This window comes from Leptonychotes weddellii, chromosome 8 (assembly GCF_054177405.1).
Source record: "Leptonychotes weddellii isolate Sample4059 chromosome 8, ASM5417740v2, whole genome shotgun sequence".
NCBI lineage: Eukaryota > Metazoa > Chordata > Mammalia > Carnivora > Phocidae > Leptonychotes > Leptonychotes weddellii.
This window is the reverse complement of record NC_138376.1, coordinates 66,412,243-66,431,332: the sequence shown is the minus strand read 5'-3', so window position 1 is coordinate 66,431,332 and position 19,090 is coordinate 66,412,243. Positions and strand designations below refer to the sequence as shown.

The 19,090-nt window shown below is 42.7% G+C and overlaps 1 protein-coding gene across 11 annotated transcripts in view; it reads right to left on the bottom strand.

Annotated features, from left to right (window-relative positions):
* ANKRD6 (ankyrin repeat domain 6) overlaps positions 1–19,090 on the bottom strand; it is a 186,405-nt gene that overhangs the window by 39,147 nt on the left and 128,168 nt on the right. For 7 of the 11 annotated variants that reach the window (XM_081828658.1, XM_081828655.1, XM_081828659.1 and 4 more), the window contains exon 3: positions 28–126. In XM_081828658.1, coding sequence (XP_081684784.1) covers positions 28–126 — 99 coding nt within the window. Of the gene's footprint in view, positions 1–27; positions 127–19,090 lie in introns of those variants that run through there. The other 4 variants (XM_081828654.1, XM_081828657.1, XM_081828656.1 and 1 more) reach the window with 1 other exon arrangement.

The following is a 19,090-nucleotide window of genomic DNA, read 5'->3' as shown; positions in this document are numbered from 1 at the left end:
TCCCAATAGAATGTGGCTTCTACTCACATCATCCTGGACATCAAGGTCACAGCCAGCCTTCAGCAAGATCTGGACCACAGAAAGATGACCCTTATTGGCAGCAAGATGAAGGGGGGTCCGGCCATGCTGTTAATGCAAAGCAAACACTTATTTCAGAATAGGACATCAAAACCACTGCGCTGGGGGTGCCTGGGTGGCTGTCGGTTGAGCTCCTGACTCTTGGTGTCAGCTCAGATCATGATCTCAGGGTCGTGGGATTGGGCCCCGCGTCAGGCTCTGGGCTCAGCATCGAGTCTGTTTGAGATTCTCTCCCTTTCCCTCTGCCCCTCCCCTGCTCATGCATACACACACACTCTCTCTAAACAAATAAATAAATCTTAAAAAAAAAATAACCACTGCTCTGGAGGGAGTGGGGGCCTAGAGCAAGGTTTACATAGTGGAAGCCCCCTTCCCCTTCAGTTTGGCAGGAGATTCTTATATATTTACTCAGAATTCAAGTTTGTCTCAGTTAACCTTTGTTATTGGCATTGTGATAAATGAATAAAATATGCTAAAAATGTGAAGATTTCCATCAGTGCATAATTTCTACTCCCCACTCAACAAACAAGTAGGAATATGAGGGGTTTCATGTTTTCTCTTATTTTCCCCCTGGTGCTAATACTCAAGCATGATGGAGTGGTCACAATGAATTGGGATAGGGCAAAAGATAGGAGAATAGTAAGAGGTCAAGCTAATCAGCCCAGAAAAATCTGGTTAGTAATTATTAAAAATTGAAACTACTGGCCAAACAGTTTTGAATAGGTTCTCCCTTTTTTATTTACTTATTTTTTATTTATTTATTTTAGTTCTCCCTTTTTTAAAACAAATTTTAATTTTTTTTTTTTAAGATTTTATTTATTTATTTGAGAGAGAGAGAATGAGAGACAGAGAGCAGGAGAGGGAGGAGGGTCAGAGGGAGAAGCAGACTCCCCGCCGAGCAGGGAGCTCGATGCGGGACTCGATCCTGGGACTCCAGGATCATGACCTGAGCCGAAGGCAGACGCTTAACCATCTGAGCCACCCAGGCGCCCTAAAACAAATTTTAAAATTACAACATACTTTAGCCATTCAAAAATATGAATAATATTTTAAATGTACATACCCACCAATCACTTTAAAACACCATAGATGTTCCTTGTGAACCCCTCCCAGATTTCATTTCCCTCCAGCTCCAGAGATAACCATTCTTAAATTTGGTATTCTTCATTCTTTTGCCATTTATTATATTTTACTACGCATTTATTGCTATAAATAATAACTAAACATTGTTTTGCTTACTTTAGAGCCTTACATAAATAGTATTAAACTTTTTATCACTTGGCAATTTTTTTGTCCAATGTTATAATTTTTAGATTTTTTTTTTTCATATTGTCACATGTAGTTTCGGTTCACGTATTCATTATTCACACATTCTCTACTGATGGGCATCCAGGTTCTTTTCGGTGGTTTGCAGAACACATTTGTGTGCACATCTCCCTGTGCATCTGAGGGGGCTTCGTAGCCCTATTGTTGGATCACAGAGATGACCATCCTTCAACAGCCCTATCTAATACACAGTCTCCTTGAGGTTATGACACGGGAGTAACATCCAGAATTACTCTCTTCGGTATAAATCAACTATCCGGAGAACTGACCTTGCCAAACTCCAAATTCCTCAAATTCTAAAGCAGACATTATGTTCCCTTTGCTTTCTCACTCAAGTTCACTGTGAAGAAATGTTCTCCCTCCTGCTTCAAAAATCATTTAGCCATGGCTCCCACCATGTTGAAACACACCCTCCGCATCTCATATGGGTCTCTTATTAAGGGAATAATAGTCTCTTAGGTCCTTCTAGCGCCTCAATAAAACTTTCCAAAGAGCTTTATTGATATTCTAGCAGGATACACCCATTTATGATCTCCATAAAGTGTCAGTTTGCCGTGGGTACCTAGCCATGGAGGAAAACAGAGATAGCAGACAATAAAGGATCTTAATTTCTACCCATGAAATGCAATCAAAGCATTAGAATGATTCTGTAAAGAGGTCAGAGCTCACTTTAAAATTAGAATTCGTAATTAAGAAAAAGGTTACTCCCAAGAAGGTGGGCTATAAAAAGTCTTCCTAAAAAGGTAATGTCTAAGAGAAGATGGAGTGACCTTCCTTGGCTAGCACTTGTCTCAGCGCACATTGCTTAACCTTCATTCTTTCAGTGAAAAGTCCACAGCCGATCAGATGGAGCCAACTAAGTGGGTTCCGCTCCCTGGACCTGGTCCCAGGCTCCGTCTGTCATCACGTGTCCTTGTTGAGGACATCAGATAATGACCTTCACCAAGGTTCTAAGGCATTATGAAACACAGGGAAGTTTGTCATGTTTGTGAAGAGACAGATGAGTGTGCTGTTAGGAAGGCTGACAGGATGGTGGGACCCAAGTGCTTCTGAGCAACTGGAAAATATAAACCCTGATGGGGAGAAGTCACTGGAGAGAGCCTGGAAAGAGGACAAAGGACAAGGAGTCTCTGGGTGTCAGGTCAGGGGAGCCCGAGGAACATCCTCCTCAGCAACCAGATATGGCTGGTTGGACGTGGACACCCAAGGAGGTAAAAGGGTTTGCCCAAATGAACACAAATAATCAGAAGGCGGAAGGAAATGCTGCTGTGGTTTAAACCAGGTCACACCCGGGAGGGCGCTTTAGAAACTATAAATTAGTGACAAGATGGGCCTGGACTAGAGGCACCTTCCCAATCCAAAGTCAGCAGAAAATCCCCTCTGTGGCGAAAGGGCAGGCTGGAGGCACTGGCGCCTGACAAGCCCAGTTCAAATCCCGGCTCTGACTAATAACACCGGTGTGACTTTGTGCATGACACTCTCCTAAGCCCATTTTCTCACCTATAAAAGAGGAATAGCCGCCACTATCCACCCCATAAAAGCTTGAAATAGGATAAATGAGGTAATATCCACCATCTAAGATGGGTTTTCCTTCCCTCCAGCTGTCCTCACCCCTCACCCCTGAAGATACCCCAACTGTTCCCTCTCTTCTTTGACACCCCTGCTCCTTTGCCTTAGCAAAGACCAGTGGGGTATTTTTAATGGCAAACAGACCTGGGTGAAGGGTTGGAAATCAGATCACTTGGATAGCCAGATGGGCTCCAGCTGAAGGGTCAAGGTTCCTACTGGCCAGTCCTTTTTTTTTTTTAAGGGGGAGGGGCAGAGGGAGAAAGAGAATCTTAAGCACGCTCCACACTCAGCACGGAGCCTGACATAGGGCTCGATCTCATGACCCTGAGATCATGACCTGAGCTGAAATCAAGAGTTGGACATATAACTGACTGAGTCACCCAGGCGCCCCTCCTACAAGCCAGTTTTGATCCACTTGTCCACTTCCATTTGAAATATAGCCCATGGTTTCCAGTTTCTGCATCTCTGCTGGATGGGCATTCTTCCAGGGAATGACCTTCTCCAAACTATGCCTTCTCTGATTCCCCAAGAAGCATTCCCTGGCTTATCTTCTCCGTTCCCACAGCACCTGAGCTTCCTCTTAGGAAACCACCACATTCTGTTTTGAGTGTCACCCTGGGCCCTGGCTTTTCCTTCCAACTGGGCCATGATCTGCCTGAGGGCAGGATTGTGCCTTCCATGAATGATGAAGCAAGTTGACTCTGGGGTGGAATGGGGCCATGTCAAAGAGGTGCCAGTGTTCCTCAACCACAGGCGGACTGAGGCTACCAGGGACACAGGAGCAAATTCCCAATTCCAGGCTTGACCTCAGAGAAACGGAGAGTCTAGGGGTCGCTGCAGACTCCAGGTTTTGGGATGCCCCAGCCCCTCAGAGGAAGTGTATACCTCTAGGGGCCGCATAAGTACTGCAGCAGGTGCAACAGTGACATGGGGAAGGCTGCAATTCCTAAGTGTGAGGGCGCAAATAATAACTGACCCTAAGAGGGGCCTCTGAATGACTTAAGACTCCAGGATGCAACTGCTCTCATCTTCCTGCCCGTAGGACTGGCCAATGAAAGAAATGGGAAAAGGAGAAAAGACTGTCAACTATGAATGATAACAGGAAGAAATTTTTGAAGCATCCATTTGTCCTGGGACCTCCCCCAATTCAATGACTAGTTCAAGTTAACTCAACCTGGGCCCTGGAGGGCTCAGGGAGACCACTAATAATAAGGACAAGAGGAAGAAACAGCCGCAGCTAACATTTATGGGATACTTACTATGTGATATCTTAAGAATTTTACATGTATTAGCTCATTCAATCCTCCCCACAACCCTATGAGGTAGGCACTATTTTTAAGATGAGGAATTTCCATTTTACAGATGACAAAACTGAGGCATGGAGGGACCCTGTCACTTTTTCTATGTCATAAAGCAAGTAATTTGAGCCTGGATTCACCCCTAAGCCATCTGATTCTGGCCCCCACGTTCTGACCCACAATTCTACCTGCTGCCCCCTTTCTGGCGGTGGGGAGCTCTCTCCTGGCAGAGGGGTTTCATCTCTTACTGTTAGGAAGCTCCCAAGACTCCCAGATGATGACCTATGGAAATAACCTGGTTTCCTTAGAATCTCAAGGACAAGGATAGAGGTTTTCTATTCTCACCATACATCGAATCACTTGGGCAGGTTGGTCTGTTTGTCCATCCACCTATATTGACACTTGAGCCCCTCCACCAGAGTTTCTGACTCCACTCTCTGTTGTGGGGCCCAGGCATCTGTGGTTATACACCCTCCCTGAGTGATTCTAATGAATGACCCAGGCTGAGAACCATAGGACGAGATGAAGAGGGGCCAGGATAATCCTCTCCAGGGAAGCTATAGGCCCTCAGGTGAAACCTGCCATGTCGGGCCTGTCCAAGCAAGAGTCATTCCTCTAGCTACATTCTTTATGATGCTCTCAACCCCACCTGTCAGTACAAAACACTAAAATACTGCACCACCACAGCCCAGAGTTTCTGCTTCTTAAAAGAGTATGTGAGCAATATAATGACACTACTAAAAATCTGGAAAATAAAAAATCTGTAATTCTACCACCCAATACAACTATTATCATTTATTTTATTTATGAGAGAGAGAGAGCTCTCAAGCACAGAGGGGAGGGGAGGGGAGGAAGAGAGGGGTGGGGCAGCGGGACAGAGAGGAAGAGGGAAAGAATCCCAAGCATGCTCCACATTGAGCAGGGAGCCCAATGAAGGGTGCAGTCTCATGAGCCTGAGATCATGACCTGAGCCAAAACCAAGAGTTGGATGCTTAAATGACTGAGCCACCCAGGTGCCCCACAACTATTATCATTTTAATCCAGTCTTTTTCAGTGCATCTTTTCTACTGATGCTTTTGCATAGTTATATCAATAGGTCACATATAACTATCTTGCTTTTTATATATTATACCTTAAACCAGGGGTTCTCAAACTTTATTAGGCAGCAGAATCTCTTGGATGGCTTGTTAAAAGACAGATAACTGGGCCCCCCTTCCAGAGTTTCTGGTTCAGTAGGTCTGAGATGGAGACTAAGAATTTGTATTTCTAACAAGTTCCCAGGAGGGGCATATGCTGCTAGTAGGGGATGACATTTTGAGAACCACTGATGTAAACCACTGGTTTTCAAGCTGTTTGCACATTAGAATCACTTGAAATCTTAAAATAAAAACAAACCTAAAATTTACCCCCAAAGGACTGAGTGTGTTGTTTTTAAGTTCTAGGTGATTCTAATGTGTAGCCAGAGGTTATAAACCCCTGCCTTGGACCCTTTAAATGTGTCAGTTGCTCCAATCTGCCTTGGTATCAGAAGAGGCCAGCTGAGACCAGTAGGAGTGAGAGGACACAGGACCCTGCAGGAAATGCACATTTTCCTTGATCTACCCCGGGTGAGACAGAGACTCAGCACCCGTCCACTTCTGGGGAATAGCAAAGGGCCTTGAGATGTTGCCAGGCAATAACCACAAGAAAGGGCCCCAGTGTCAATGACTCTGGGGCTCTGGTCTAGGGTGCTACTTTGTTCTGGCAGGTCAGCCCCATGAGTCCCAACCTCCAGCAGAACTGCTGCATGGGGACAGCGGAGAGAGTCCTGTTCCGGCAGGCGACCTGTAAATTACATTCACAGGTGACCATAAAGGGTTGGCAGAATGAAGTGCTCGTTCTGAAGAGGCCAACTCCCAGCTGGAGGGGCTGGGCTCTGTCAGGGAGCATTCCAGGAGGATTCCTGTTCAGATAAAGATCTCCTACCAATGGGGATGACTCGGAGACCAGCCAAAGGTAATGAGCTTAAAATACACCTTGAAAGGAAGTGGAGGTGTTTTGTTCCCAGCAGGTGTTCAGATATGGTGCTTAACCCTTTTCCCAGGCAGACAATCCCAGGCAGAGGGGAGCGTTTATTGGACAGTCCTCCTAAGGAAGGGCTGAGCCCTAGGGAGGGGAACCAGGGACCATTTGAGAACCACAAGGGACAGAAGCCTGGAAAGACTCCTTTTCTACAGACTCCATGGGGCCATGACTCTGGTCACTCATTACTCTAGTCAGGATCCAGACGTTGGGTCCTGGCTCTTTTCTCGTGCTTAGGTATCCTGGATCTTCCACAGTAAAGAGCAGGCTTTTCAGACTGACAATACGTGCCCCATGAATGATGAGCCCTGACCCTCTGGCAATTGCTCGGTCTAACAGAGCAGTCCTGAAAAGTGAGAAGGCAATATATACAAATATCGAATCATTACATTGTTTACCTGTAACTAATAAAATGTTAAATGTCAATTATATCTCAATAAAAAAAAGTGAGAAGAGAGGGTGCTGTGCTTACCCATTCTATGACCAAAGTCACACAGAGACCTGGGGCAGAACCCAAAGTAATAAAAAGGCTAGAAACTCTGAAGAGAGGAGAGGCAAGGTTGAAGGAACCAGGACTCAGTAGCTCAAAGAAATAAAACAATTAAACTGTCTTAACTGGAGGTTGTTACAAGGTGGGCAGTTGCACAGATGTTACCCACGTGAAGGGAAACAGTTTACGGGGAAAAATTTTAGGTTAGATTAATGTAGTAACTTCAAAATGGCAATGCTTCCTTTCTTCCCGAGATCATGAAATAGATCAGGGTCATGCAATCTTTACTGAGGCAAGAAAACGGCTGTCTATGTTATCTGTGGCATTAAAGAAAGAAGCAAGGAAAGAGAGAGGTAGGAGGCAAGAAAGATGCAATGCTGAGAAAATAAGAGTGACATATTTTAGGAACAACAGAATGTTCAGATTGATAAGGGTCTTTGAGAGTTTAATTTGGATGAGTATAGTAAGGCTAACAGAGGTTCTATGACTTTGCAAGATGACAAATCTAATTTCTGGCAGAACTACATAGAGTAGAATTCTGGCCACTTGGACCCTCATTTAGATATTAAATTGTAGAAAACCCCCACCAGGGGCGACTGGGTGGCTCAGTCAGTTAAGCGTCTGCCTTCAGCTCAGGTCATGATCTTATGGCCCTGGGATCGAGCCCCGGGTCAGGCTCCCTCATCACCTGGGAGCCTGCTTCTGCCTCTGCCTCTTGCTTGTGCTCTCTCATTGGCTCTTTCTCAAAGAAATAAATAGAATCTTAAAAAAAAGAAAACACCCACCATCTTTCTTAGATGCCCCCAGAATCCTCTTCTCAGACACTGTATTCCCCAAATGTCAACTGGATGGAATGGTATAGATTTGGGTTGAAAAATTCAGTCCTTCTTATGATTCAATGAAAACAAAGTTATGAAGGCATTCAGAAGAAAATGGGCAAAGAAAAAGTGCCATGGATCAAAGGAGACTGAGACAATAAAACTTTTTATTTAAAAAAAAAGCTGACAGTTTAAAAAGCCTTCAGAGGGGTGCCTGGGTGACTTAGTCGCTTAACTGTCCGACTCTTGATTTTGGCTCAGGTTATGATCTCAGGGTAGTGAGACTGAGCCCCATACCAACGTGAAGCCTGCTAAAGATTCTCTCTCTCCCTCTGCCCTTCCACCCACTCTAAAATAAGTAAATAAATAAATAACTTTCAGAGCTTTCTTTCCTTTTTGGAAAAGTATTTTGTCTACCTATCTACTTGGATGAGTAACTTATCACATCCTAATGAGACTGCAGGTGACAAAAAGCAGTGAGAATAAATTCATTGGATGACAAAAATCAGGATCCAAGAAAATCTGAGATTGGAAGAACAGGCTGATTTTCACAAGACAAAATGTAATGGGGGCAGATGTAAAATTCCTGTGCTGAGGATCAACAGTCCAATCACACAAGGGCAGAGGTAAAGGGATTGTCCTGTAAAATAATCCTCCCTTTTCAAATGATCCATTTCCTATGCCAAAAAGCTTCATAATCCTTCTCTAAGTCATACTTTGGGGATGGCCTGATAATCATAAATAATTTGGCGAGATGATTTGAAATGTATATTGTTAGGAATCAAGTATTCAAATATAATGACTTAATAAGACAGTTCCTTTAAAGGTGATCCAATAACTGCCAGGTTTGGGCTTGCTTCTAGAAAAGTCCACCAGCAAGAAGAACCAAAATATTTCAAGCAACTTAATTGGCTGTTAAGAATTCCATCAGTTCCTATAGTATATCTGTCCCTAAGTGATAAAGCCTCACTTAAGGGCACCCATATTCCTCCACAGGTAGCTGCTTAGACAACATTTTCAATCAGTTGATGCATTGACAAAGCAAAACATGGTGGTTCAATGCATGATGAGCTATGGTCAAGAGATAAGAACTGTCCTCTCATATTTTCTGTTTTTTACTAAAAATCACTGCCTTTTCAGCACCTAGTAATATAATCATTTGGTTTTCTCCTTTAATTGTTGGTATATCGAATTATGGAATCATCCATGCATTCCTGGATCAAATTCCACGTGATCACACAGTATTATTCTTTTGATCAATGCTATATCCTTCTAAGAAATGTTATTAAGAATTTTTATATCTATATTCGTGAGTGTGATCTATACTTCTTGGACTATATCTTTCTCTCTCTCTCATTCATATTTACCTGGTTTTTGTATTCAGGTTGTGCTGGTTTCATAAACTAAATCTAGCTTTCCATTTTGTTCTATGCTTTACAATAGTTTAAATAACAATGGAACTAATTTTTTATTGTTGTTAAAATATGGAACAGGGCTAACCATTTGGCCCTAGTACTTTTTTAAAGTTACATCTTTAATCATGTTTCTAATCGTTTCTATGGTAATTAGACTGTTTAAGTTTTCTGCTTCTTCTTGGGTCAATTTGTTGCTGATTTTTTTCCCCCAATATTGATGTACTTTTTATTAAACATCTAATATATACTAATATACTATTATATTCAAACTCCTTCCCGCTTATAACCTGCTTTATCCCGTTGGGTTCCTTTGCTCTCTAGACTAGAGCAGTAGTCTCAAACTTTAGCAGGCATCAGAATCATCACAGGGGGCCCACCCCCAGTTTCTGACTCTGTAGGTCTGGGGGGGCCTGAGAATTTGCATTTCTAACTAGTTCCTGGTAATGCTGATGCTGCTGGTCAGGGCACTACATTTTGAGAACCACTATTCTAGAGCAGTGTTTTTGCTTTTTTTTTTTTTTTTTTTTTAAGGTTTTATTTATTTATCTGAGAGAGAGAATGGGAGACAGAGAGCATGAGAGGGGGAGGGTCAGAGGGAGAAGCAGACCCCCTGCTGAGCAGGGAGCCCGATGCGGGACTCGATCCAGGGACTCCAGGATCATGACCTGAGCTGAAGGCAGTCGCTTAACCAACTGAGCCACCCAGGCGCCCTTTGCTTTTTTTTTTTTTAAATTATGTTATGTTAGTCACCATACATCACATCATTAGTTTTTGATGTAGTGCTCCATGATTCCCTTGTTGCTGATTTTTCTTATTGTGGTAAACTATACATAGCATAAAATTTACCATTTTAACCATTTTTAGGTGTACAATTCAGTGGCATTACATACAGTCACAATGTTGTAAAACCATCACCACTATCAAATTCCAAGTTTTGGGGCACCTGGGTGGCTCAGTCGGTTAAGCATCTGGCTCTTGATCTGAGCTCAGGTCTTGATCTCAGGGTCACGAGTTCAAGCTTTGCGTTGGGCTCCACACTGGGCATGGAGCTTACTTAAAAATTTTTTTACAAATTAACAAATTAAAATAAATACATAAATTCCAAATGTTTTCATTATTCCAACAAACTGTATCCATTAAACAATAATTCTCCATCCCCTGCTAACCTCTATTCTATTTTCTGTCTCTCTGAATTTATCTATTCTAAGTATTTCATACAGGTGGAATCATACAAAATGTGTCCTTTTGTATCTGGCTTATTTCACTTAGCATGTCTTCAAGGTTCATCCATGTTGTAGCATGTATCAGAATTTCATTCTTTTTTAAGGCTGAATAATATTCCATTTCATGAATACACGTTTTGTTTATCCTTTAATCTTGTTGATGGACATATGGGTTGTTTCCACTTTTGCTATTGTGAATAATGCTATATGAACACGGGTATACAAACAACTCTTCAAGGCCCTGCTTTCACTTCTTTTGGGTGTATATCTAGAAGTGGAATTGCCAAATTATATGCTAATCCCATGTTTAACTTTTTGAGGAACCACCATACCATTTTCCAGAGTAGCTGCACCATTTTACATTCCCACCAGCAATGCGTTAAGTGTTCTAATTTCTCCATGTTCTTAAAACACTTATTTTCTCTTTGCTTTGTTTGATAATAGCAATTCTGAGTGTGAAGCAACACAATATGATTTTGATGGACATTTCCCTAATGACATTTCCCTATTAAACATCTTATCAAGTGCTTATTGACCATTTATACATCTTCTTTGGAGAAACATCTATTCAAGTGCTTTGCTTATTTTAAAAATCGAGCTGTATTCACAAATCAATCAACGAGATACATGATATCAATAAGAGAAAGAATAAAAACTATATGAGCATTTAATAGATGCAGAAAAAGCATCTGACAAGGTACAACATCCATTCATGATAAAAACCCCTCAACAAAGTTGGCTTAGAGAGAACAAACCATAACATAATAAAGGCCATACATGACAAACTCACACCTAACATCATACTCAATGGTGAAAAACTGAGAGCTTCTCCCCTAAGATCAGGAACAACACAAGGATGTCCACTCTCACAACTTTTATTCAGCATAATACTGAAACTCCTAGCCACAGCAATCACACAAGAAAATATTTAACATCTTTTCACTTGCTTATTTGCCAGCTGTATATTCTCTTTGGAAATGTCTCGTCATGTCTTTTGCCCATTTTCTAATAGGATTGTTCATTATTTTACTGTTGAATTTTAAGTTTTTTATACATTCTAAATACGAGTCCTTTGTCAAATATGTGGTTTGCAAATATTCTCTCCCAGACTGTTGGTTGCCTTTTCATCTTCTTTTTTTTTTTTTTTAAAGATTTTATTTATTTATTTGACAGAGAGAGAGAGACAGCAAAGAGGGAACACAAGCAGGGGGAGTGGGAGAGGGAGAAGCAGGCTTCCCGCGGAGCAGGGAGCCCGATGCAGGGCTCGATCCCAGGACCTGGAATCATAACCTGAGCCGAAGGCAGATGCTTAACGACTGAGCCACCCAGGCGCCCCGCCTTTTCATCTTCTTAACAGAGCTGTTCACACAGTAAAAGTTTTTTGTTTGTTTGTTTTTTAAAGATTTTATTTATTTATTTGACAGAGAAAGACACAACGAGAGAGGGAACACAAACGGGGAGTGGGAGAGGGAGAAGCAGACTCCCCGCCGAGCAGGGAGCCCGATGCGGGACTCGATCCCGGGACTCCAGGATCATGACCTGAGCCGAAGGCAGTCGCTTAACCAACTGAGCCACCCAGGTGCCCCACACAGTAAAAGTTTTTAAATTTAATGATTTATCAAGTTTTATCAAGCTTTCCTTTCATGTATCATGTTTTAGGTGTGAAACCTAAGAACTCTTTGCCTGGCCCTAGATCCTGAAAATTTTCTCTTCTGATTTTTTTCTGAAAGTTTTATTATTTTACATTTAAGGTTAATTTCTGCATATGGTATTCTAAAACTATGGACGTCCAGTTGCTCCAACATCATTTGTGGAGCGTTCCTCTACTGAATTGCTTTTGTGCCTTTGTTAAAAATCAGCTGAACATATTTGTGTGCGTCTATTTCTGGGTTCTTAATTGTGTTCTATTGATCTCTGTGTCTATCCTTCCACCAATACCACATTCCTCAATTACCATAGCTACATTTTGAGCCTTAATATCAAGTAGAGTAATTCTTCCCAATATACTTTTTTTTAGGTATTCCAGAGTCTATGCCTCTCCATATACATTTTAGAATCTGCCTGTCTACATGTGCAAAAAAAAACTTTGCTGGACTTTTTTTTAAAAGATTTTATTTATTTACTTGACAGAGAGACAGCAAGAGAGGGAACACAAGCAGGGGGAGTGGGAGAGGGAGAAGCAGGCTTCCCACCGAGCAGGGAGCCCAATGCCCAGGACCCTGGGATCATGACCTGAGCCAAAGGCAGACGTTAATGACTGAGGCACCCAGGCATCCTTGGAATTTTAGTAGAAACTACATTCAACCTATAGATAAATTTGGAGAGAATTGTTATCTTTACTATGTTGAGTCTTCTAACTGTGAATCTGGTATGCACCTCTAATTAGGTCTCCTTTGATTCCTTTCACCAGCCTTTTACAACTTTTCAGATCCTGTACTCATTTTGTTAAAAATATACTTAAGTATTTAATTCCCTTTAAAGTGACTATAAAGGGCATTATGTTTTTAATTTCCATTTCCACATGTTCACAGTTAGTATATAGCAATGCAATTGATTTTTGTGTGTTGATCTTCTATCCTGCAAGTTTGTTAAACTCTCTTACTAGTTTTAGTTTTTTGATTCCTTAGTATTTTCCATGTAGACAATCATGTCATCTGCATACAAAGACAGTGTTATTTCTTCATTTCTAATCTGTATGTCTTTTTTTCTTCTTGCATTATTGCAGTGGCTGGAATTTACACACTATATTGAATATGAGTGGTAAGAGCAGACATCCTTGCCTTGTTCCTTATCTTAGAGGGGAGTTCAGTGCTCCACTATTAAGTATGAAGTCAGCTGTAGGTTTTATATCGATGCTCTTTATCATGTTGAGAAAGTTCTCCTCAATTCCTATTTTGCTGAGTGTTTTGTTTTATTTTGTTTTTACAAAATATGGGTGTTGGATTTTGTCAAAAGCCTTTTCTGCATCTGTTGATATGATTACATAATTTTTCTTGTTTAGCTTATTGTTATGGACTAAATGTTTGTGTCCCGCAAAATTTATATGTTGAAGTTCTAACTCCCAATGTGATAGTATCTGGAGACATGGCCTCTGGGAAGCAAATAGGCTAAGATGAGATGGTGAGTATGGGGACCTCAAGATAGGAAATGTCTTTTTTTTTTTTTTTTTTTTTTAGGAATTGTCTTTATAAGAAGAGGAAGAGAGAGGCACCTGGGTGGCTCAGTCAGTTCAGTGTCCAACTCTGATTTCAGCTCAGGTCATGATCTTAGTGTTGTGAGATCGAGCCCCACATTAGGGACCACTCTGGGTGTGGAGACTATTTAAGATTCTCTCTCTCCCTCTCCCTCTGCCCCGCCCCCCTGACCCCCCCAACCCTGCTTGTGTGCACTCTCTCTCTTAAAACAAAACAAAACAGGGGCGCCTGGGTGGCTCAGTTGGTTAAGCGACTGCCTTCGGCTCAGGTCATGATCCTGGAGTCCCGGGATCGAGTCCCACATCGGGCTCCCTGCTCGGCAGGGGGTCTGCTTCTCCCTCTGACCCTCCTCCCTCTCATGCTCTCTGTCTCTCATTCTCTCTCTCTCAAATAAATAAATAAAATCTTTAAAAACAAAACAAAACAACGAAGAGGATGAGAGACCAGAGCTCTCTCTGTGTGTCATGTGGGAACACAGTGAGAAGGTGACAGTCCACAAGCCAGGAAGAGGATTCTGACCAGGAACTGAATCTGCCCATACTTTGACCTTGGACTTGCCAGCTTCCAGAATTGCGAGAAATAAGGAGCTGCCCAGTTTATACTATTACAGTAGAGCGGCCCGAGCAGACTAAGACATCTGTTGATAGGAGGATTATGTTGAACCAGCTTTGCATACTTGGAATAAATTTCATTAGCTCATGGCATATAATTCTTTATACATTGCTTGAATCGATGGAAACATGGCTAAAAGAAGACCAGGCACAGTTGCCACCCACTCACCCATTACCCTAGATCCTGGTTTACAACAACCTAAACCTACAACAGCCAATTCTCACGAAAAACACACCGCGAGGACTGATAAGAAAAAATGCCAGTTTCTGAACAAGTTTCTAGACTAATTTATTTTCTGAAATCTAAGTCATTATAGCTTAAGAGAAAGAAGAAAACTGATAAGAGAGACTCATGGAGTTTATCAGTAGATCACCTGCACTGCATGTAAGCAGCTTCTAAAGCTCCTTCCCCCTGTGGTTTCTTCATGATAGTCCTCAACACGGATTAGGTGGTGACACCTCGGAAGCCTTGCAACAGGCCGATTACTGGCCTGGAAACCACTAATCCTCCAATGCATTTCATTCAGAAAAGATACAGACATTTAGGGAGGATTTTAAAATACTGACAACCAAGTATGCCAGGACATTTACAATGTCTCCTCTAGAGTGGTTAGGAACTATTAAATATATGACTTCAGGGTTTGTTTGGTTGGTTTTTTTAACTAAAAGGGGTCTTACGGCACATTAATCTGGGTTATAAAATAGCTGTCTAGTTAGAGGCCTCAATTTTAAGTGCAGACTGCTGCAAACCACACGGGCAGACTGTGGGCATGAGGAACGGCAGATGGCTTGCTGCCTGACTGCCCAGTGCAGGGGGCAGGGGGCGGGGGCCTCTGGGGCTATGCACTGGCCAGGCCTGCCTCCACCCCCACTGAGCACCACTGTAAACATGGGCATGAAGGAAAGAGAAGAAGCCCTGAAGAGCAAGGTGCCATTCCAGAGACTTCCCCGGAGGCAGCGGAGGGGGAGAAGAGCAGCTAAGAGACTCAGGGTGCTCCTGCTCCATTGGCAGCCTCAACAGTCCCTCCTCAGATACTTGAGTCAGGTTGGAGTGTCCATCTATAATATTCTAAGGCTTGCTCTCCTCAATTGCAGCCTGTCTCCCCACAGATTCCTGCTGGGACTCCTGTCTGACCTGCTACACCAGTTCTCACATTGTCCACCTTTCTTTCCTCCAAGAGCATCTCCAGACGGTGCCTCCCTACCTTTGCTAGGACTGCCTGCCTAATTAACCCCCTCATCATAAGTTAACACTGAGACTTCCCTAGTATTGACCCAACACATTTCCATGTATTGTCTCATAGGCAAGCCACATAATTCACTTCCCACGTCTCAGACATTTATTTCCTGCTCATTAAACATGTTTCTAGTTTGAATTATGGTGTTTAGATGATCAGTATTTCGTAGTGTTCTGCAAAGAGCATCAGGACTTACAGGTGTCTAACCACTGCCTTGGCCCAGTGCCCAACACAGTGTTGTTCTACCCCACATGCAAGGCTCTGGAACCTCAGGAGACACCTGGAGCAGTGAGTGGTTCTCCATCTGGCTGCTCATTAGAGCTCTGAAAACCCACCAAGCCCAACCTGTACCCAGACCAGTTAAATCAGAACCTCTGAGCATGGGACCTGAGCATCAGTATTTTCAAAGGCTCTCCACATGTGTGGCCCATCAATAGGGGATAAAGTTATTATTTCAGAAAATAATAATTTCCAGGCCAGTAATCAGCCTGTTGCAAGGCTTCCGAGGTGTCACCACCTAATCCGTGTTGAGGACTATCATGAAGAAACCACAGCAGGAAGGAGCTTTAGAAGCTGCTTACATGCAGTGCAGGTGATCTACTGATAAACTCCATGAGTCCCTCTTATCAGTTTTCTTCTTTCTCTTAAGCTATAATGACTTAGATTTCAGAAAATAAATTAGTCAGAACCACTGACCCAAAGGAACTTCTGTGCCTCTGAGGACCAAGGGCTCAAGTGAGAAAACAGTAACTATGAGAAAACAGGAACAATGAACTACCATTCATTGATCTTTGTATACCCTTCTTACACCAAGCACTCTGCAAGGACTACCTCATTTAATCCTCACAGCAAATCCCTGAGGGAGGTGTTGTCATGCTGATGTTACAGAAAGGAAACCAAGGCTCAAGGTAGCTAATAACTTGGCCAAGGTCACAGAGATGGCAAATGTGATTCACTGCCTCCACTCCTGGTAAGGAAAACTTGGGAAAGATTTTAAAATGGGTGACAAATTTATAGAGACAGAAAGTGGAACGGTGGTTGCTAGGGACCAGGGGCAGGGGGAATGGGGTGATACTGTTTAATGGGCACAGAGGTTCAGTTTGGGACAATGAAAGAGGTTTTGGAGATGGATGGTGCTGATGGTTGCACAAAACTGTGAATGTACTTAATGCCATGGAATTGTACACTCAAATATGGTTCGGATGGTAAATGTCAGGTTATGCAACTTTTGTCATAATTTCAAAAAATAAAAACAAGATAAATTTTAAAATAAAATAAAAATGGGTGAGAGAGTGGGGTGAGGGTCCTCAAGGCCCTGTCTCATGCACAGCACAATTCCAGGTTATCTCCCGGTTATCTTCATGGTCTTTTAGCTATTTTACAGCTCTCAGGTATAGGATGGGGAGTGTGATGCCAATAAATTGTGTTTAGCAGAGATCCAGTAGATATTGGCCAGTTTTACATCTAATAAGCAAATTTATTTCCACTTTCCTGATGGCCTACACAATTGTAGTTCTTTGAATTCTCCTTTGAACCAGTTGCAACATCGCACTGGTTCCCTCATGACTTGATTAAATAAAATCTTAACACGTTTGTTTTATAACTGTTGCTCAGAATTACCACCATACATCAAGTTTCCCTGATGATTTCTGACGATAAACCACAAAGGCCTAAGTTCTCCCGGTTGAGGTTTGCTCCGCACGAGGCGACTCTTCTAGCTACTGCAGAACAAAAAGCAGACTTTCTGTCTGACCTGACATGTACTTGTACACCCTTATTGCCCCCCATGGAGTGTGTAGATCTAAGAGCCCAGAGCAGGACCAGGAGCTACCTCAGCCCTGCGCAGGCTCCAGCCCTCATTCAGGAGGTAAGAACACACTGGGCCACTGGGTGTAAGGTGAAAAGCCCCAGGCAGCCTTGGGAGGGACCGCTGTTTTCCAGCTGAGGAGATGGTGAGGAAGGGGAGGGGTGTGGAGACACCCCCCCCTTGCTCCCCTCCCATCAGCCACTCCCACGCTTTTCTCCCTGACTCCCAGTAGTGGGCCCTAGACACAACCCAGAGCAGGTGAAAAAGAGAAAATTCTATGAAACCCATGCTGAAGCAGAGAGGAACAATGGCCAAAAGAGAGGCCAAATTAGCCACAGCAGAGAGCTCCTTGAGAGAATGCTAGAAAGGCAGGATAAATTCAGAAGACGAAGGGCCAGGAAAAGAGGGAGGACAGAGCTGTCAAGAAGGAAGAGGTCAGTGAGTCACTGGTCACAGTGCACATAAAGGTCAGACCTCCAGGCCTCTCTGTGCTGGTGGAATGTCCACTGGTACAACCTCAATGCAGAGCAATTCCACGGGCACACATGCCCCTGACCCAGCAGTGCCAATTAGAGCAATCTGTTCCACAGATATAACCACACTGCATAATAAGACCTTAGGACAAGGTTAGTCACTGCAGCATAATTTATAAGAGAAGATTAACATAATCTAAATGCCCATCAATAGGGGATAAAGTTAAGCCAATTATGGTTCATGGAATAAAGCATAGTGAAGAAGGCTATGTATGGTTTCCTATGATTTGTATAAAAGGAGGGAAACACATAGAGATACATCTATTTGCACATATATGCATGAAATGTATCAGGAAAAAACCACCAGAAACAGATAACACAGGCTGTCTACCAGGAGGGAAACACGGAGTGGTTGGGAGGCATCATGGGAGAAAGATTTGTCAACTTCTGTATCTTCGGTATTAGAACCATGTGAATGGATCACTTATTCAAAAACTGAACAATTTTCTATCTTTTTTTAAAATTATTTATTTATTTGAAAGAGAGTGAGAGAGCACAAGCAGAGGGAAAGGGAGAAGCAGACTCTCTGCTGAGCAGGGAGCCCAATGCGGGGCTCGATCCCAGGACCCGGAGATCATGACCTGAGCCGAAGGCAGACTCTAAACCGAATGATCCACCCAGGTGCCCCCAAATTTTTTTATCTTTTTAAGCAAGTTTACGGAGTCTTCTGGAAGAAGCATGCTACGCACAACACATTCTCTCTCAAATGAACCTTTTCACCTGAGCAAAAACCTTGTAAGCATGTATTTCTCCCACCACCCACCTACTGAGTACTGACAGCTACAAACCTACAGGCTGGCAAACACAAGTTCAGACCCACATCATTCCAGTAAGTCCAAATATTAAACACACACCCAGAAAAACCATAAGAGACTCTTAACTCTAGGAAACAAACTGAGGGTTGCTGGAGGGGAGAGGCAGTGGGGGGATGTGGTAACTGGGTGACAGGCATTAAGGAGGACATGTAATGTAATGAGCACTGGGTGTTATATATAAACTGATGAATCACTGAACTCTACCTCTGAAACTAATAATATACTATATGTTAATTAATTGAATTTAAATAAAATTAAATTAAAAATAAAGTAAAATAAAGCATCCACACTTAAACAACAACACAACAAAACAACAAAAAAAACATACCCACAGAATAAAAAACAAAGCAAATGAACAATAACAAAATAGATCCTTGGTTTCCACTGCTTTGCCCTGCCCAGGAAAGCCGGCCTCACAGACCCCTCCTGGGGATCTTGCCCAATGGGAAACAGGTTCAAGAGCAAGAAGTCCAGGCAGTAAGAGCAGGAGGGATGATGCATGCAAAGCCTACTCTTGCTCTATTTCCTAGGCCGTGAATGTACATCATTTACCTCTTTGGAATGAATGCCAGAAAATATCTACCAGCCCCACATGCTCTTCCTTTCTACAAAAA